At 34.6% G+C, this 21,970-nt stretch overlaps 1 protein-coding gene across 2 annotated transcripts in view; it reads right to left on the bottom strand.

The window, feature by feature from the left end:
* SLC25A16 (solute carrier family 25 member 16) overlaps nucleotides 1-21,970 on the bottom strand; it is a 31,473-nt gene that overhangs the window by 3,414 nt on the left and 6,089 nt on the right. The window contains exons 1-8 of one of the 2 annotated variants that reach the window (XM_051982568.1): nucleotides 21,267-21,409; nucleotides 19,561-19,683; nucleotides 19,222-19,314; nucleotides 15,886-16,019; nucleotides 12,079-12,142; nucleotides 3,837-3,958; nucleotides 3,027-3,093; nucleotides 1,530-1,692 (exon numbers count right to left, since the gene is read on the bottom strand). In XM_051982568.1, coding sequence (XP_051838528.1) covers nucleotides 1,530-1,692; nucleotides 3,027-3,093; nucleotides 3,837-3,958; nucleotides 12,079-12,142; nucleotides 15,886-15,948 — 479 coding nt within the window. In that variant the 5' untranslated portion in view covers nucleotides 15,949-16,019; nucleotides 19,222-19,314; nucleotides 19,561-19,683; nucleotides 21,267-21,409. Of the gene's footprint in view, nucleotides 1-1,529; nucleotides 1,693-3,026; nucleotides 3,094-3,836; nucleotides 3,959-12,078; nucleotides 12,143-15,885; nucleotides 16,020-19,221; nucleotides 19,315-19,560; nucleotides 19,684-21,266; nucleotides 21,410-21,970 lie in introns of those variants that run through there. The other variant, XM_051982567.1, reaches the window with a different exon arrangement.

The following is a 21,970-nucleotide window of genomic DNA, read 5'->3' as shown; positions in this document are numbered from 1 at the left end:
GATTTTTGTCCCCAGCCCTCATAGTTTAACCATGCTGGTTCTGCTGTTTTTTTACACAAATGCTTCATTTCCCACTTCCTTGTCTTTGTACCAGCTGTCACTCCAATCTGGAGTACATTCTCCCTTCTTTTCCTCTGCCTCCTGGAATCTCTCCAGCACTACCTTCTGCTAGAGACCTTTCCTGATTCCCCTCACCCTCTAAGTTCATTCTAGAACCACCATTCTGCCTGTACTTGTGGTGTCCCTGCAGGCTCTCCTATTAGAATGGAAGGTCCTGAAGGGCAGGGGTTGTGTGATGTTTGTCCCTTGAATCCTTAGCTCGGGATAGTGCCAAAGATACCAGCTTAATTCATGCTTATTAAAGACAAGCTCCATTAGGGAAAGGTTTGTGGAACTGAAGGATATAGGATTGTGAAGTGATGGCAGAAGAAATGTTTCTTAGGAGAATTCATGTGTGACTGTGACTTAGGTAAGGAATGGAGACAGTGTGGTACCTGAATAAAAAAGAAAACTGAATAATTAACAGAAAACGGGATGGGCTCTCCTAAGGACCAAATGTCACAAGAAGAGCTATCCAAAGACTGAATCTTAAGGAAATATCATCGTTAAAAAGGAGAAAAGAAAGTATAATCAATAAAATAAACCAGAAAGGGATACTCTAAGAGATCAGGGGAGAATTAGGAAAGAATAGTCACAGAAGGAAGTCAACAGGATCGAACATTACCTAGTGGTAAAGGTGAATGAGTACTACGAGGGAAAAGATGTCTTCCCAATTTAGCAAAAAAGGTCTTCATTCTACAATGTAGTTTTGAGAATGGAAAACATGTTACAGAGAGTAAAGATGATTAAAGAGAGATGGGGAATGGAGTTCACAGAATCCAGAAGTGAAAAAAGCACTAAGATGGTAGCTACAGTCATAAGGTCAAAAAAAGGCTCAAGCCTGAGAAGACAACAATGTCATTATAGTAACATCCATATGGCGCTGAAGATACTAAAAGGAGGTTGGAAAGAAAAGTCATCAGTATGTGAATTCAAGCTCCCCAACAGAATGAACTCTAGAACAAGGAAGGGGGAGAGAGGGTAGCTGCAAAGATACTAGGCAGAAATTTAGCAAGATCTACATAAAAGAAAAAGATGAGCAAGAAAGTTCACATCAGATGACTTTCAGATTCAGGTGAAAAAAAAAACAAAACAATATATAGAAGAAGGACTGAAGAAGAGAAATTTTTTTAAAGGATAAATTTTAAAGTTTATTAAATGGAATAAAGGAAGACAAAATGCAAGATGAACATTAATTAAAATCAGCAAAAAAATAACTTAAAATATATGTGTCATCCTGGGAAATTTTCACAATTAACATGCTAATGTTTAATCTTTATAATAAATTATCTTAGTTATGAATGACATTAAGACATAAAAAGACTTATGTTGAAAATGAGGATTATGTAAGAGTTAAGTCCTATACACATAAACTATGGATAATGCAGTTTCAAGTTATTTTCTGAAATTAAGCTGGTTAGGAAACTTACGATATAGTCTGTGCTATTGCTCCAGCAACACCACCACAAAGCAGGTTTATATGCGTTTTCAAAACTAAGACATTAGGGTTGTCTGATGAAGGTCTTCCAAGTAAAGTAGGAGCACTGGAGAGACCAACACTCTTTAAGGTACCAAAAGTAAAAAATGAAACCCCTAAAAGCAAAATACAAGTTTATTATAATTTAGCAAATCAAGAGTAGAAAAACAGTGTATTATATTATTTCACATTAGTTCAAGTACATTATAATGTATTTCTTTTTTTCGGACTACATTTTGTTGGATGCACAATTTCTAAAACTATGAACATTTAAAAATACAAACAAGTTTATCCACAAGTTAAAGGAGACCAATAAAAGTCATATAGATCCATACATAATAAGCAATGTTCTCCAAAGAGACCTATTATGTAGTATGGTCTCAATAATTTATAATTAAATACAAAATTAAGAAAGAAATATTTATAAAGTTAAGGAGAAAAATAATTTGTAACTTGTTAAACAAAATGTAGTGAGGCTTTTGACTTTTCCATTCTAGTAGCTATTGCAGAATGGTGGTGGTGCCAAATGTAACTGAAGAGACATATTGTCATAAAAAAGCATATTTCCTTTCATAAAACCATAGATTTAGAATCAGAAAGCACTGTGGGGAATGGACTCCTTTCAGGCTGTCTGGCTATGCATGTGGACCCATATTCAAGATGTTTTTAAACAAAATATACAGAATTAACAGGAAATTGACTATATAGAAATAATTGTGATTTTTTTTTTCAGTTCAGAGGTTCCAGGTTTTTAAAAACCTCACCATGATGTAATCATCTCATTTAATAAGAAAACTGAGGCCCAGAGGGAGTCATCTAGGCAATTAGTGGCAAAACTAGGATATAATCTCAGGTTCAAGCAGTCTTTTCACTAGATCCCACTGTATACATAAAGTTAAAAAAATTCAGACATTATAAAAAATATAAGAATTACAGAATTACTATCAATTTATCCAATATTCAAAAGATCTCTATGCCTTCAAAATTTAGAAATGCACTACCACAAAATCCCTGTGATTTCAGAAAACAAAAGATATTTTATCAATTAAACTGTTAATAATAATCCAAAATAATAGAGCTAATCGTTAATCTCTGAGTTATCTCTTATTTGTTTATACAAACACTATAAAGTGTTATTGGCCAGTTAGCCTTTATATATTATATAAAGATAATTACAAATAATACTCTGACAGCCATGTCATAAACATAGTTATTTAAAAAAAAAAGAAAGATGGAATAAGAGTTGAGGGCAATGCAATTAGAAAAACAACTCCAAATGGATATACAATTTCTTGTAGGCCAAAAAGGTTCCATCTTAGCATATGAAACATATAAACAGTTTAATATGTTCAACAATTTTCAAGTTCTAAAAACAAAGATTTCCCTCTAACTTATACTGTTAAAATCAAATTGAATCTGAAAAGTTTTAAAAACAAATCGTGATCCATACCTGCATAGGGAGCCATTCCTACAATAGTAGGCATCAGTCCTCTGTAAAACCCACGAAAGCCACCTTCCTTTTGAAAGAAAAAAGTAAATGGGTAATTAAGTTATACCTTTTAAACAACAACAAAAAAATATTCTGTGGCAAATACTAGAATACAAAAGTCTATGATATTCTAGACAAGTTATTTAAAGACTACTACCTAAGTCAAATGTTGCCTCCTTGCAATGTCCTGCTCTGCACTCTGAGGTAAAGAATTAGTCCAATGATTTTTCCACATGAGAATCTTTCAAACATTTGCAAATTGTCATTACAACCCCCCCAAATCTTCTCTTCTCCAGGTATATCTCCTCCCACAAGGACCTTCCTATAGTATAAGCTCTTGGGCATGGTTGCCTTTTTCTGGACAAAGATGTGCTTGATGAGTGTCGAGACTGGAACTTGATGCTCCATGGATCTGTTCTGACTGTAAGAAAGCACAGTCTTTTCTTCTTCCTAATTTTCCATTCAGTCATCTACCCAAAAGATTTTAATCACTGGTTTTGGTTCAGAATTGTGATTTCATAGATGTGGAAGAACTCAGATGAATGATGAGAATTTTTTTTCTACAGATACGGATTGGCAATGTGAATGCCTGAGAGTGGTGACAAGTTAAGCAACTTGATGGCAGACATGGATGTCTGCATCTGAGTCAGTACTTAAACTGAAGTCTACCTAACTTTAAGATCAAGCTAATGCTCATCACATGAAGCGTTTTATTTTTTTAAACAAAATGTGAAAGGCAGACATTACAGAAAGAAAAGAAAAATTTAATACCTTTGCATAAATTGTTTTGAATGCATGAACAATTCCTGTGTATGTGTGTTCTCCTTTCACCTGGAACGCCAGGCGAACTCTAACCATGTCAAGTGGGTAAGTACAGATGACTGCTGTCATACCTACAGGGAAAGAAAAAACCTCTCAAAAATAGTTCTAATAAAACACAAGTAGTCATAGCTCAATGAAATAAAAAATAAATAAAATTGTTAGCAAGAATGCATTTTAAACCTTTCAATCTAGCAAAGTCAATCACAAGTCATATATGCAAGTATCCCAAAAATCAGTTTGCAAGAAATCTTCTCTCATACTGCTCCACTTGGAAGGCTGTCCCTACTAAGGGTCATCATGATGAGCCTGAACACACTCTTATTAAGATGCTGCTGCTGACACCTGTCCCTATCTAACTGAAGAAACTTAAAGGAAACTAAGCTATTAGCTGTCCTAATATTACATAATAGTAATGTAGTACTTCTTTTATATTTCTTTTATAATGACATGCTGCCAACTCATCAGATTTCAGAGCTAGAAGAAGCTTAGAAACTCTAAGGCCACATATGTAATATGTAGCAGGGCAAGGATTTGAATTCACATTGTCTGATTTCTGCATTTCTATTCCATTATGATGAAGACAACATTCCTGCTTACTTTCCAAATACGTTTGTATTTGCAATAGACTCATGATCAAAAAGATCATCTCAATTTATGTTTGGAACCCAATTCCCTTGAAGACACTGAAAATGTCTAAAAGCATATGGTCACTTGAACTGTTACTAAAGTGAAAAGCCTGTGGGTTTCCAGAGGAAATAAATTAGTAGTGCACAGGGCGACTGAGCTCCTGAATTTTATTTGGGTGGTCTTTTCTTCTTACACTTACTTTGACAAATACTTGTTATTAATAGGTTTTATTGGTTTTGGCAAGTAACAGAATGCCTAGGCTTTTATGGAAGAAACTGTTGACATTTTATTATAACGAAGAACATCAATCAGTTATGACTGTCATTAGCAAATGCCTGATTCTCTTGGTTTAGTTTCAAGCAATAACGTTATTTAGTTTTTTGTAAATCGATTCCAATCCCAACAGAATTGATTTCATAGGTATACTGCTTGAATTCAATTTTTCTTCATATCAAGTTACAAAATGGCACTGCAGTATTGTTATTCTTCTTTTTATTTATTTTATCTTTCACCTTCTGATGTTTGAACTCTTCACTGAGTTGACTCAAAATCAAAATCTACAATCCTATAATTCACTCAGAGGAAACAGAAGTGGGTGTCAAGTTAATGAAAAAGAACGCCTAGAATATTTGTTTTCTCACTTTGTGTCTTCTGAGTGAAGACTACACATAAAATAGCTCACTTTTCCCAAGTTGCTTTATACAAATGAGTAACAAATATGAACTTGGTTTGGACACCACTGAACATCTCCTCCTGGCTTCTGTGATACTCCTCTATCTTGCTTTTCTTTCTATTTGGCTCAACTCTCGGATTCAGTCTCTTTAGCAGACTAATCTCTCACCCACTAAGTGTGGGGGATGTCCTCCAAGGCTCCATTTTGGTCCCTCTACTTTTTCTATTTTTTCTCTCAATGGTTTCATAAGCTCTCATGGGTTTAATATTCATGCAGATGATTGCTACATCAAAGCCTCATCTCTTTCTGAAACTATAATCCCAAACTACCTACTGCCAACTGCACGCTATCACTTAGATGTCTCATAGACATGTCAAAATAGATCCAAAATAGTCCAAAACAGATCTCTTATTCCCCTCTCCCCAAACCTCTCAATCCAAACCATTCTCCAAACTTCTCTGTCCTTAACATCATCCTCAGTCATTCCAAGTAATTAAGGAACCTCTAACACATGACTGACTTCTTCCTCTGCTTTAGCAGAGTGTTCACTGACCAATTCTTTTTAATTCTATGTTTACATCTCTTTCATCTAGACTTTCATTAACACCTAAATTGCGGTAAGAATATCCTACTTGGTCTCTCTGTTTCCCTCCTCTCCAAACTATCCTCCACAAGGCTAAGAATTGAGAGTCCTCAAATAGAACTGACCTCATTCCTGTTCTCAAAGTCTCCTTACCTTAGGTATTTATGACTCTTGACAACCCTACTCCAGCCCAATCCTCAAGGCATGCTCCATAGCACTACTCTCCAAGAAACCTCGGGCATCCCACCTCCCTCCTCCAAACTTAGATAGGATATTGTCCCCCACTCCTATTGTGCTTCATTACCTCCATCTCCAGTCATACTGATCAAGAGATCTGATCCTTAACTGTCTCCTCTTTATCAGTCTCCTCAAATCAAACAAGTAAATTTTTTTTACAATGAATGATAATGTACAGATCTATCACCCAAGGCTCTCTCAAGAAATGGTTTCTAATAGGAGGGATCGAACAAGGCTGGGAATACCATCAAGTTCTGCTTTTTACCACTATATAAATTGGAAAAATCCCTATTAAATGATCCTTAATTTGATCCTACTTGGGAAAAGTGAGCTATTTTATGTGTAGTCTTCATTCAGAAGACACACAAGTGAGAAAACAAATATTCTAGACGTTCTTTTTCACTGACTTGACACCCACTTCTGTTTCCTCTGAGTGAATTATAGGATTGTTGATTTTGATCTTGAGTCAACTCAGTGAAGAGTTCAAACATCAGAAGGTGAAAGATAAAATAAATAAAAAGAAGAATAACAATATTGCGGTGCCATTTTGTAACTTGACATGAAGAAAAATTGAATTCAAGCAGTATATCTAGATCTGACCAGATCTGATCTGGTCACTGGACTCAGAGGGCTTCAGAGGACAAAGTGGGACTGGTGACTTTGCATAGCCCATCCTCACTTAAATTCAACTCACTTATAACATGTAACATCAAGGTATAATCTCCCGGATGACACAGTCCTCTTCAAGAATGAAGAACAACAATTAATGTTGTTCTCAGAAGTGGCAAAATGACTAATAAAGTGATGTTGGTCATGAGCTCTCCCACCTTCTTTCATACTCTTCTACCAGACTTTTCCAATACACCCATCTAACTATATTTTTCTCCTTTCTCTATACTCTTATTTTAAAGAAAAATGTATGGTAAGTATTTGTGAATTTCTTCAGCATTCCAAATTATAAAATATGCATATAGTAGATAATTTTATGCCCCTCATGCATTTCTCCCCTCTTTTCATATTTGACTTTTTTGCTTAACATTTTCCTGTTTTCCCTTCCTTCATTCGCTTACCAGACCTGTATCTTCTACTAATCCTACCTTTATCATTCATCATTCTCTCACCTTCTTCTTTTTAAATTACTGCCTTCCTTCTTTGCTCCTCATTCTCCATTTCTTTTCCCTCACCCTTCAATCCCTTTCAATATCGTGTTTCCTCCTCTCCTACTCCAAAGCAAAATACAAATCTATCACCCAAAGCTCTCTCAAGGAATGGTTTCTAATAGGAGGGATCGAACAAGGCTGGGAATACCATCAAGTTCTACTTTTTACCACTATATAAATTGGAAAAATCCCTATTAAATGATCTTTAACTGTCTCCTCCTTATCAGTCTCCTCAAATCAGACAAGTAAATTTTTTTTACAATGCTTATGTACTTCAAACTTGACTTACACATTTTGATTGAGCCAGGATCTTTCTCTGAAGGTGGTACTCAAAACCCCTTTAATGGCCTGTGACAGAGACCTCTAAGGTCTTAAGGTCAGACTAAAATAAATGTATTGTCTACTTCTGAACTATTTCTTTCTTTCTTTTTTTTTTTTTTAAGCATGGACATTAACTTTATTTTTTAAAAGCTTTTTTTATTTTCAAAATATATGCATAGTTAATTCTCAACATTCACCCTTGTAAAACCTTGTGTTCCAATTTTTTTCCTCCCTCTCTTAGATGGCAAATAATCCAATATATATTAAACATGTAAAATTCTTCTACACATATTTTACACATATTTCCATAATCATGCTGCATAAAAAAAATCAGATCAAAAGAAAACAAAAAGCAAGCCAACATCAACTACAATAAGTGAAAATGTTGTGCCATATTCAGTCCCCACAGTCCTCTCTCTGGATTCAAATGGCTCTCCCCATCACAGTCCATTGGAACTGGCCTGAATCGGAGTTATCTCTTTGACCTCAACAGAGGAAGTGTATGCCTTCTGTCTAATTGATAAAAAATTTCCAATTGAAACTTGGTTCTGAGAGAACCAGCAGCTGCCTACTGAGCCTGGCCCACAGCCCAGTACTGTGGCTTTTAGTATCTGGTTTCACGCTAGGTGCTAGAGCAATAAAAGTCATCCATGAATAAAGAGAAGTCTAAAGCTACTTACCAGAAATACTGCTGGTGACAGCCTTCCTCTTCCCCCATCTTATAACTACAATCCATTACAAAGAGCAGTATGTCTTCACCTACCAGGAAGCAACAAGACCTTCAATCAAGCTGAGATGAGTTTGTGTATCTGTGTCTGAAACCTACTTCTCCTCAGTCAAGAAATTTAGAATTTAATAAAGAACTCCTCTAAGAAGAGTTTAAGAGAAAAATGGGAAAAGAAGCTCTTTCTCCCCATCCTCCTTCCATTCCAAATGACAGGGCATTTCTACCCAGTAATTCCATTCCACTAATCTGGAAAGGCTTCAAATATGGGCTGGGTCAAACATCTAAGTGTGCCCTTGCTGGGCACAGGATTGGTCATCATCATCAAACTGAATAGGGGATGATAAAATGACAAATATCCAAAGGTTTCAAAAGGCAAGTGAAAAGAACGAGTTTTCTTCAAAGAATCAGAAAACTCAATTATTTTCCAAGCTCAGAATGGATCTGTAATTTTCAGATTTTAAAATAATTTCAAACTTTCCAGGTTTTTAAGGATGTTTCTAATAATCTTCCCAATGCTAACATGATTTCTCTGCTGTTAAAAAGATAATATGAATATTTTGAAACTGAAAATGGTACACAGGACTTCCTAATAAAGGAATTAACTGCAAGGAAGAGGCAAGAGTTACACCACATATAGCCTTGAAATTGGGGTTTGGGACTGAATCACTTATTGGGGAATCAAGCAGCAGTGATACAGTGTGTTGTCACCACCATAACAGGACAAAGACACATCAATTCCAAGAGTTGATCTCTATTCTTTGTTCAAGAGTGCTTAGGATTTCTTTAGCACACCGTTCATCTTAAGTAAGACTCTTGGATCAAAATGTCATACAGCAAATCTATAGCTCACAACCCAAAAAAGTGGGTTATTTTTACGCTGCACCAGAAGAGTGGCAGACATAGTGAAGGCTTATAGTAAAACTGATAGATATTGAAATATTGTAGCCAGGTACATTAAGCAGGAGCTAAAGGACCATCTCTTGTGATACAGAAATCAGAGATGTGGCTTACAGGCTACACTGGCCATGAATGATATTAATGTATTTTTACAACTTGACTATCAGCACTTTTCATTAAAAAGTAGAATAAATAAAAGCATCTGGAGTTAGGCTAGCACTCATGGGATGGGGGGGGGGGGAGGAGGGGAGAGAAGATATTTGCTTCTGAATGGTAAAGAAAGATTACAGCAGCAAAAGTGCTTTGAAAAACATGTGCAGCACTGAAGCAGAGCACTTGCCTTCCATACTGCATCCATACTTTCTTGACTTTTGTAAATGAATATAAATATTTCATATAAAATAAGTGTTTTTATCCCTTTGTAAAGATTGAGTATGTAAGTATGTAATGAAAAAGAAATTCAGATGACCTACCTAAAAACATGCAGTTAACTGTATGGTTAGTTTATTAATAATCTTCATATCTGTTTAGTGCTTCAAATTTTTCAAAGGGCGTCATACAGTATTGTGAATTGCTAAGATAGGTTTTATTTTGTCCATTTTATGTGCAAGGAAATTGAGTCTAGAGACATACAACATGCTATACTGTGAGTCATTAGGACACTAGAACTAGTAACCCAGCCACATGACTCCAGCCTCCACTACCACCAAAATCAAACCTGCTGGTCTACTCAACAAATTGGCATGAAAATTAGAATAGCTAAGAGATGGACACTAGGCAAGTCTATTCATCCATCTACTTACTTATCTCTAATACCTTATTCTCTATCTCCTTCATACTGATCACGTAATAGTGGACTCTGTGTTTCTGTGCCTTCTTAGAAGATTCAAGACATACTGGATTGTAGTTGTAGAATGAGGGAAGGAAAAGGATGATGAAATTCTTTAAGAGTTTTAAATGAGATACATGAAACTTACAAAGCTATTATAAAGCACATCTATTTAAAAAACTTTTATAGACATTAACATTTAAAGTATATGGCCTACAAAAACCTAGCTAAATCATCTCCAAAGGGCCACAGAGAGTTCAAGAGAAGCAAAATAAAAAGATGGATTTCCACTTTAATCAGATCATCCTTTAACTCACATAAATACAATATATGTTTTATCTAATTACATGCAATGAATAAGGTCTAGCAATCCTACCAGATTAGGCCTTAAGCGTGCTTTCTGGGGAATCTTGAGATTTCTCAAACTTTTTGATTTTAAACTTTAGGTGTCATATTCTTAATATGCTGTCCTGCCTCTATCATCCCTGAAATAATTTTCATTATAAAATCCTTTAACATGAATGTGAACACACTAATCAATCACAAAATCAACTCAAGCAAGGCTTTTGTAAAGGGGGTAGATACATCCTTGAAAGAGCAAACAGTGCCCAATAACTAAAGGATAAGAACACTGAAGAGTTGATATTAAGCCATAAAAGCCCAAAGTTTTTCTGAATTTAAGTCCAATTAAATGTCATCCTGCAGCCCTCTTGCAAACCAAACCTTGGTTTGTTTGCTTTTCCTCCAAGAAGCTACTTGGTGCAGTAAGTTAAAAGTAAAAGCATTTAATAAAGTAAAATATTGTGTGTTATCCTTCTCTCCCTTTCCTGTGGAATCCCAACCCTTTTTTAAAGCCTAATTCAATTCTTACTTTCTGTGGTCTTCTTTGACTCTCCAATAAATAAACTTTCTTGAACCTCACAGATTACTGTTTGTGTCTCTTACATTTTATGTAGTGTTTTCTATTAAAATTATGAGATGGGCTTCACCCCACCATTCTCCATTACTTCAGGAGGAATTTTATCTCATCTAGTATTAATTATATTATTATCTAAGTCATCTTTAGTTGTCCTAACCTCTATCTGGCCACTTGATCCAGATGGCTCCAGAGGAAAAAGTAAAACTGGTAACTTTGCACAGCCCTGTCTCACTTAAATCCAATTCATTTGTATGTCATGGCATCATCTCCCTAATGTCATAATCCTTTTTGAGAATGAAGGACAAGCAGTTTGTTTTTACTCCTCCCATCCCTTAATGCCTTTAGGTATATAATAAATTGAAAATATTTTTGTTAAACATATATTAAAGCACAATGCCAAGATATAGCAATAAAAGGAACCTATTTATCTGAATCCATTCTTTCTACTTTAACTGAGGACAGCTGGACTATCTGCGGCTCTAGTTACTTCTGCTACTTTATTGCCCCAGGACACTCAGTTAGTGCAGTCAGCAAATTGTTAGGAGTAAAGCACTGTGAGTTTCAAACCACTAGTGATGTCAGACAAGGCAAGTAATCATGAAGCTAAGGAACAAGGCAAGAAGTGAGGAAGTCTCAGAAGGAAGTCTGAGAGCAAAACCGAAGGTTATCATCACAGCTCTCGAAGGTCCCGATAATGGCATCAAGGAAAAGAAAAGCCACAACAGGGTTTCTGGGCTTTTTAAGCCAGAATGGGCCTCCTTACCCAACTCTGCCTTGCCTTGCCACAGCAGGGCCTTCATGAGCTACTGCTTATCACGTAGCACAGATGCTGCCTCAGACCACATAAGAAGCCCAGAGAGAGAGACTGAAACATGCTTAGACTCCAGGCATTTGTCCTTGCTATCAGCCCCTATGAGGTTGAAGGTTCTTAGTCAATGAACCACTAAAGGATCTCATAAAGGAACTTTGCTATTTTTCTATAAAGTCGTTGCTCAGTTGTTTTTTGGCTGTATCTGACTTTTCATGACCTCATTTGGGATTTTCCCAAAAATAGATACTGGAATGGTTTACCATTTCCTTCTCCCCCTATAAAGGAGCCAGTCTTAAAGATAAGGACGTGGAGATGGTAAATAATACAAGAAAAATTAATATTGGAAGTATTTTTGTGGAAGACATGACAACACAGTATTACAGAACAAAAAATATACACATTCCTACCTGCCATGGAGCCAGCCATTAGCCGGTGTATATGTCCAGAAATCCCAAGTTTTGTGGTAATTAGCTATAAGAGAAATGATAAATTTAATTTAAAGATGGGTTTAAAAAGGATAATTTTCATTCTGAAGACCTCATAAAATCACAGATCAATAAGTACAGAAGTAACAAGAACTCTTTCAAACTGGTTTCAGCATTTCAAGTTATGAAATCAATGGGGAAGGGAGAAAAAGTTGATTTGTGCCTACTATGTACCAAGCCCTTTACAAATATTAAATTAAAACAAAAAGCAATGAAAGGACAAAGACTGAATGTTTGCTCTGAAGTTGATGTGTCTTAGAAAGCCATCAAGGAGCTATCCAGTGGCAATTATAGTAAGTAAGCTGAGCTCTACTTTTGTATCTTCTGATGACAAAACAATGATCTATGGTTGACAAAACTGGCCTTGAAGCTAAGAAGACCTGAGTTCAAGTGAGCTTCAGATACCAGCTAACTGAATACAAATAACTGAGTGGACCTCTCAGCAATGGAGGCAATTCTATAACTAAGGCAAAGAAGTAGGAGAGGGACAGTGTGCATGGTTACTTCAGACATTATGGACTATCTGACTTTCACAGAGTCAGATCATTCTCACACCTGAATTTAATGGACAAGTAAGTAGCAAAAAAGTTAAAAAACCAAAAAACATAAAACTATCTTATTCTAATTGTGTCAGTTATGTTTGGCAAATGATGTCCTATATTCAATCATGGGTCACCAAAAACTCCACTAAAGTTTCCAGCATTTAATATATGTCTAGCATATAAAAGGCATTTGACAAATGTTTGACTGATTTACTGTCAATGTTGTAGCAATATTCTGCTAAGATCTAAAGACGTCCTCAGCATAATTAACATAATCATGACATCAAATGGCAATGACTTAAAAAAAAAAAATGACATGTGAAATTACAGAAATCTCACCCTCCCAGGATGTGGCTATGGAATGATCATAGATTTCCGATAGAGAGAAGAGATTCTTTTGAAACATATGTTACTTTAACATGTTATCACCATTTTGCAAATCATTTTTCATTTCCAGGTCTGCAATGTCATTTTTCAAATGTCATCTATTCACAGACATTTTATAAATGAAGAAAATTAAGTGAGTAGGATTAGAACCATATAAATGCATGATAAATCCAAAAAAAGTCTAGTATTTTGATGATAACATAGCAAGGGTTCTAACTAAATACAATTCATAGGCATTTATTAAATGAATACTAAGTTCCAGACACTATGGTACGTACAAAAAATACAAAGACAAAAACTAAACAATTAAGTCCCTGTCTTCAAGAGCTTATAGTCTACCCTAGGCCCTCTTGTTTTTTCTATACTGTCTCACAGTAACTTTATAAGGTGCAAATATTTTTTCTCTATATCTGACTCTAAAATCTGCATAGCTAACCTTGGACCATCAGTTCTGCTAAACCAATTGCCTGCTGGCCATTTCTCAGTGGGTGTCCCAGAGCCATCCTAAATTTAACATGTCTGAGATTCCTGATCACTGCCCTTCAACCTTACTCTCTTCAGTTTTCTCATTTTTACCAAAGGCATTACTGTCCTTCCCAGTCTCAGGTTCATAAACTCAATGTTATCTCCGACTCTTCTTCTACTAATCCTACACTCATCCAAATCTTGACTTTTTACCATGATTACCTCTCACATTTGAACCCTGCTCCCCAATCATACAAACACCCAAGTTACTTCAGGTCAATCTCACCTTTCTTCTACGTCAAATCTTTCCCCACACAAGTTCTTCCAACACACTGCTGCCAGAGTAAGTTTCCTTAAGGGCGGATTTTTTAAGACTTTCCTACTCAACCACCTATAGTGGTTCCCTGTTGTCTCTAGATAAAATATAAACCCCTTGTTTGTATTTTTAAGCCTCAGAAATCTGACCCTAACCTAGCTTTCTAATCTTGGTGGCTATTATTTTACCACCCACTTTGTGCTCCAGTCAAGCTGGACCCTCTCTCTGTGCCTATCACAACACAATGTGGTGCACTTAATCTCCCTGGGTCTCAATTTGTTCATCTGTAAAATGATGGCATTGAACTAATTGGCCTCTACCCTCGTCTAGCTCTAATCCTTGGAAAAAGATGAGCTATGTCCCATCTTCCCCAATCCTGGAATATGCCCTCCTCTCTGCCTCCTGGCTTTCTTCCAATCTTAGCTAAAATCTCATCTTCTACAGTAAGCCTTCCTTTGTATGAAGGAAGATGCCCTCCCCTTTCCCATTTATTCTATATATAGTTTATTTGTCTATAGATGTTTACTTGTTGTTTTCACTATTATTCTATGAACTTCTTGAGGGAAGGGGCTGTCTTTTGCCTTTCTTGTATTCCCAGGACTTAGCACAGTATCTGGCACACAGCAGGCACCTAATCTTCTGAGTCTTTTTTTGTTTTTTATAAATAGTACTTTACTTTTTCCAATTACATGTAAAGATAGTTTAACATTAATTTTTTAGTAAGATTTAAATAAATTTTTCTCCCATCTTCCTCTTTTCAAGATGGCAAGCAATCTGATATATATAATACACATGCAATCATGTCAAACATATATGCACATTAGTCATGGTGTGAAAAAAGAATCAGAACAAAAGGGAAAAACTGAGGAAAAAAAAATAGAAAACAAAACAAAAAAGTGAAAATAGTATGCTTTGATGTGCATTCAGATTCCATAATTCTATCTCTAGATATGGATAGCATTTCCCAATTTTTGGAATTGACTTAGATCACTGTATTGATGAGAAGAGCTAAGTCTATCATAGTTGATCATCACATAACATTACTGTTACTATACACAATGTTCTCCTGGTTCTGCTCATTTCACTCAGCATCAGTTCATGTAAGTCTTTCCAAGTTTTTCTGAATTCAGCCTGGTCATCATTTCTTATATTACAATAGCATTTTACTACATTTATATATTATAACTTTTTCAGTCATTCCTCAATTTCCAAATTTTCAGTTTCCAAATCTTAGCCACCACAAATATTTTTTGCCCATGTAGATTCTTTCCCTTTTTAAAGATCTCTTTGGTGTACAGACCTAGCAGTGGTATTGCTGGATCAAAGGATAGGTTGTTTGGTTGCCCTTTGGGCATAGTTCCAAATTGTTTTCCAGAAAAAATTGGATGAATTCGCCATTAAGTTTTTATCATATGACTTCATTATTTTATTTAAATTAACTATTAAAATATTAGCTATATCCACATTCAGCTATAATTCAATTCTTCAGACATTCATTAGGTGCCTCTTTGTCTAGATAGCTGTGCTAGGTGCTAAGGATGAAAGGATTAAAATACTTGCTATTAGGGATAATGTTGTAAAAAAATTACCCTGGTATGGATTCTGTCAATATAAAGTAATTATTAAATAAAAATTTTAAAAAAATACAACTGCAAAAAAATAAAATAAAATAAAGTACTTGCTATTACTACTTTATGACATGTTACACAGTCCATAGGTTTAAGAAGCAGTGTTGCAAGGGCAAATTTTAATCCATCAGGAATGATTTCTGCCCTAAGTCAGGCTTCCATCCTGTTTCCCAGGGTGAAATAATGAAGAGTCAACTAGCTTTGATTCTAAACTATCAAGTTCCAAAAGAAGTTAATTTTAAAACAAAATAAAACAAAAGTCACAGACTTGTGTGTTGTTAAAACTTTATTATGGGTACTTATCCAGAGAACTTTAAAGGCTTCATAGAAAAAAGTATTCTCAAGTATAAGTCACATTCAAATACTAGTAAAATAAGATAAGTTAAATTACCTTTTTATAATGGTCAAAGGACATAAACTGAATTGCACCATACGGAAAGATTCTAATCATCATTGCTCCATTTCCTTTATACAACCCAAGATAACCTTCCTTTTTGGGGACAGCACACAAAGCAGAAAACACTCCTGTTTTTTAGAAAAGAAAGATATTTTCAACTTCAAAATGGAGAAATCAACAACATTTAATACATTAAAGATAAAAATGTTTCATAATTATTTTATTCACAGAAATAATTAAAAACAAAAGATAATAAATTATGTAACATTATATTACATAGATAATAAATTATGTAACATTAAGTAGTGTAAAATGAAAGCAATCATCCTATCTTTTCCATAACTTAAAGCAAATTCTTACATTTAAAATTTGGTAACAAAAATGTTTACAGTAGTCACAAAAGGGATGAATGAAATTTATGCTTTCTTAAAGCATTCTAATTTTAAATAACATTTCATAAAAATTCTCATCTAAATTTCTAAAAATTTTACATAAGTCTTTATTCAAACATTTGACATTAATATAATTAGGCATATCTAGCTTAAACAAAGAGGTAGTATTATTTGTAACAGAAACATTAAAAGCTTTCCTAGTAATATCAGGAATAAAGCAGAAATCCAAATGAACAGAACATAACAGGAGAACTAGGTTGCCTCAGAGATAGTGTAATTTTTAGTAACCCCTACTTTGTGAAATAAACACCCATCTATTAACCCCAATATTCTTCTGTGGTCGCAATTCATAGAATATTAGTCTAAGTAAAAGAGTTAGGGAGAGGCACAAGCAAGCTATATCGTATTATATTACTGTATAGTACCATGCATAGGAGGAATAGTCTGGGAGAAGCTGCTTAAAGCATGACAAAAAATAGACTAGAATATCACTATACCAAAAGCAATGAAAAATATTACTTGGGAAAAAATAAGATTTGTTTGAAGAGATGCAGATGCAGACAATATACCGGAGAATAACATACACGCTAATAATACAGTTAAAAACACTAAAGTCACAGGAATTCTGATGAAAACATCTTATCTTAGTTGCAGAGAACCAATGATGAAATATATTTATGATGGTAGAAAAGGGAACTAAAGGGATAGACCCTGCATATATTGTTAATTGTAACTGAAATGTTGGTTTGTTTTGTTTTACCACTTTGTTTTATTTTAATGATTCTACTGAACTACTAGTATTAGGAAAAAGCATAAAAAAAACTTGGCACTTATCATGAAACTTTGTTAATGAATCTAAGATGTTCTCAGGTACAAATTGTTAATTAGGCAAAATTTTCAGATATTTATCACATTTATCACCACTTTTAATCAAGCTACTTTTAATGATTCAAAGAAACTTTTAATTCCATACCAATTTTTAAAATTATAGTTCCCTCTGCTTTAGAAAAAAGATTACCAATTATCAAGAGCAGGAAAGGATACAAATTTAACCATTTCCCAGAAGTGGAATCAGAAGTTCAGAATCCTAAAAGGCCTCTGGTCAGGCCATACTGAACCCAAACTTGTACACTCCATTTCTACAGATGTTACAAGTAATATTTACTGTAAAGAGAATCACAACTAAATTTCTTGGAAGGGCCTTGCTACTTATAATCCTGCCAGGATTTTATATGCCATAATCACTCCAACAAGTGAAGTAGGAGGGTTTTTCTTACCACTTTTGTAAGGTAGTTCAGAATCGGTAGTTTTTAACAGAACTTGAGAACTAAGAAATAAAGTGAAGTCCAGAGACCTCAAGAATCTTAAGAATCCCGATCACAAATCTAGAAAGGAGATCTGGGAACTGAACTTGGGTGTCTGACGTAAGTTCTCTTTCTACTATATCATGATCTAAATCTTAACACCTCTCAAATAATATGGGGAAAATATTTTAGGCTGAAGTTTCTCATGTTTAATCTTACTTAGTATGAATTTTTGGGGAGGAGAGGGAGAGAACAAAGATATTCTAATTTTATTTTATTTGGACAAGTGGAAAAAACTCTGCACGTTTAAAATAACATTTAGGTCAGAGCCAATAATTTTATCAATGATTATCTTTATCTTATCTTTATTAACTCTCCTACTATGGCCAGAAGTGAATTTGGTCTTATGACACCATTATATAATGAATGGCCTTTGTGTTCATGTTTCTGTTTTGCTTTGCTTTTTAAAGACAGGCTACATATTATGGTTCAAGTATTTGTTCTTTAGAACCTTCACTGAAAATTTTCTGTGAAGCAGACTGTACAATTCAGTTATTGTTAGTGAATGTACAATCCAAAATTTTGCAGAACAAATAAAACAATATCCAACACTAAGTGTGTGCTAGTTAAAGAAAACAAGTCAGATAGACAGTTCCATGTAATTTCTAAATAATATTTCTTTTTCATCTTCCACTTTCTTCTAAAATACTAATACAAAAAATTAATGCCCAAATATGATAATACATTGAATTTACAGACATAATACAAAAAATTTTCAAAGCTGCTACATATAGCACAACAATTTAAATCACATTACACACAGATATTTAGACAATCTAGATATTATAGCGAAGTTCCTAAATTAGAAGCTTTTTACTGTGGTCTATGTTCCCTCTAATTACATGCAATAATGGTTAGAGCTCTGAAATTAAAAGGGTTTGATTCTGCCTCATATTTACTAGCTGTTTCAGACAACAATTTTTTGCATTTGAAAGCAACTATTTCATATTATTTCATAATTACATCTACTCCAAGAAAGATGAATTCAGTTATTTTGTTAGTCAAAGCTTTTTCTAAAGTCAATGGGAAGTAAGTCACTTAAAATTCAACAGATTAATCGAACATAATTTGATCGTTAATTTACCAAAATAAGGTCATACATCTTTTTAACAACACACTTCATTTTTGCCCAAAATAATTTAAACTATTTATTTAATATTTTTCTTTAAAGAATTACAGTAAAACCTCAAATACTATAAACTTCAACTATGCAGATCCTTCCTTTAAACTTTTTTTCCTCTTTCTCTTATTCTCACTCTCTCATATTCTCTTTCCCCTCCTTCCTTCTGGCAACTCCCAAGCCCTGTAAAGTTCTAGAAACAAAAACTAATAAACTTAGGACTTGAGCGACCACACAGTTCTTTCTCCTTGACCTTTTGTAGAGTGTAATGATGAGGTCTAGAAAGATCCTGAATTAAGAGAAACATGCTCCACTGTTTTACTTCTGAGATACAAAACTTCTGAAGCAGACACTTTGGATCCCTTAAGTAGTACATTTCATTTCACAATCAATCAACGAGTATTTATTAAGTGCTTATTACTCTGGGCCGGGTACAACTAATCACTCAACTCACCTAAATGTTTGTAATGGTGATTATGTGCCTGTAATAATATCTTCACTCGATCCAAAGGTGCGATGGTGGTTTTGGCACAACATCCTGCAACCCCTTCAAATTAAAAACAAAACATAAGAAAACTAAATATTTATTACAGAACTTCACACAAATGGTACAGTGGATTTTGTAATATTTTACTAGAAAATCTTTTCTTTATTAGAAAACCCGACACAAAAACATAGTTATGGAAGAGTTCATTCCTCTCCATTTGGAGCTTGATGCTTTACAAAGCAGTGGATCCTTCTAGGAGCCCCAGGAGGCAGACAACACAAAGATTACAGACAAGGTAACAGATACCTCAGTCTCAGGGGAGTCAGGACCTTTGCCATGGTAAATCTGTAACAGAGCCCAGCAAACCCAGAGCTTCAGAATCGTCGAGGCTGGTTGCTTTTTGACTAGGCCATGATCCCTCCTTAAAAACTTCACATCAAAAAAAAAAAAAAAAAAACTTTACTAAGATTCATGTTTTTAAGACCTTTTTAGAGAAAGAAAAGCCTAAGACAAATCTATTGAAACTTTTTACAGAAAATTTTCAGTAAACGGAAACTGTTTACTTTAAATATTTTGAAGATTAGCTTGAGTTTCTAATAGTACCTGAGCTTGACTATCAAATGAACACAAAGGGTACAGGTTAAAATAAAAAAAAAAGAAATAAAGAGTTGCCTTTTATATCTAAAAACACTACAGCTGCAGTAAAGATGAGAGGCTTTACTCACTCAGCTGTTTGTTTAAACAGTGGAGGAATACATGAGGCTACCCATCGAGGCAACAGATATCTTTGATACTTAATTGTGTGTCCATGAGCAAATAATGATGCCTCAGTTTGTTCATCTGCAAAATGTGAATAATGTGAGTAATGTTATTTGCATGTGATGTTTTTCTCACAAAAATATAGTAAAACTCAAAAAGAAAAATAAAAGGAGTCCCAGTTTTAACTGTTTTAAACTATTAAGCATTACTGACTTAAAACTGGGATGTCCTATATAAAGCCCTTTGCCAACTTGAAAACTGTCTTCCATTCTGTTAAATGATAGAAGATGGAAAAAAGGATAGTCAATCCGTCAGTCAACAGGCATTTATTAAGCATCTGATAGTGTCAGGTTAGAAGTACAAAATAAAACCAAAAGTCAGCTTCAACTATCCTTTCTGAATAAATGGCAAACCTTTCCAAGACAAGTCCTCCTCCACTAGAAGTGGTTTCATTCATAAAAACTTACTGATTAGGAGACAGCTAAGTGGGCAGTGGTTAGAGAACCAGTCCTGAAGTCAGGAAGACCTGAGTTCAAATCTGGCCTCAGATACTTCCTGGCTCCCCAAGTGCCTCAGCAAAAAAAACAAAAAACAAAACAAAACTTACTGATTTACAAAAATCAAACCTATAATTCTGATTTTGATTTCATTTCTTAATATATATTTTGGCTATAACGATTATTAATTCAATTGATCGGCCACGAGTTTGTTTATTTTTTAAAACAAAAACTTGGTGTACCACCACATAGATTTACTTCAGAGCACAAATTAGCCCTTAAATGCTTTTTTCTCTTTATATTTTCCAATAATTTTCTCATTGTATTAGACTTGGAATCAAAAGACACATATTCAAATTCTGCCAGACTAGCATTTCTATAGGCTACTATGTGCCAGGCACTAAGAAGTTCTTGACAATTGGCTCATTTCATCCTTACAACAGCTCTGCAAGATAGCTGTTGTTATTAATCATATTTTACAGTTGAGGAAACTGTGGTTAACTGAGTTTAAATGACTTGCTGGAGTCACACAGCTAGTGAGTGCCTGAGGCTGGATCTGAACTCATATTTTCCAAACTCTAGGACAGATACTCTATTCCCTGTGTCACCTAGCTATCCTAGACATTTTAATTTTGAAAATACCAAAGAGATAAAACTCATATAAACGAAAGTTTTGAGGGCAGGGAAGTCCTTGATCATTTTTAGGAAAGGGGGCCTAAAACCAAAATGCTTTGAGAGCCTTGATATAAATGTTACCTCAAATTGTCCATGTTGGAGGTCATGGGTCAATTATGAAAGTTTAGGCATCTGAAGACAGAAATGACTTATCAGATTAACGTTAAATTAAATTGTTTCTGGAAGCCTTGTACCTAAAATACAGAGCATGATATTAATATCTTTTTCAATAGTTTACACAAGATTGTTGTGCAAGTTTTAAATGACCATTTACATGATGCTCCAAGATGATCATTACCTCCTTACTTCAAATCTAATGCCTTTGCACTGACCCACAATGCTTCTCTAGGAGCTGCTTATAACACTTCTATTTCAAATGGCTAAGAAACAACACTCAAATATCTGAACTCTAGGAAGAGGCCCAGTCATGGAGCAGGGGACAATTTTGTTTTACGTTCCCAGATACAGAGAACCAGACATAGTATGTTCGAGCTAAACACTGATAATCATTTATTCCAGTCTCTTTACAATGAGACTTACTTCATATGCCTTAGTTTACAAAAACAATTTAGTACCAAAGTCAAGATTAAAACTTCTAATTGGTAGTCCTGTATTCTTTCTGTCTTAACTGTCTCGATATTGTCAAAACATGACCATTACAACATATCACTAGAATAATAAGCAAGGAAAATTCAATAAAAAGCACCAATAAAAACACTATCTTAGATCCATATAATTCTACACAATGAAGTGTTGGTGGAATTTTGAACTGATCCAACCATTCT

Source organism: Antechinus flavipes, chromosome 2 (genome assembly GCF_016432865.1).
Source record: "Antechinus flavipes isolate AdamAnt ecotype Samford, QLD, Australia chromosome 2, AdamAnt_v2, whole genome shotgun sequence".
Lineage (NCBI taxonomy): Eukaryota > Metazoa > Chordata > Mammalia > Dasyuromorphia > Dasyuridae > Antechinus > Antechinus flavipes.
The sequence above is the reverse complement of the archived record's forward strand: the minus strand, read 5'-3'. Positions and strand labels throughout refer to the sequence as shown.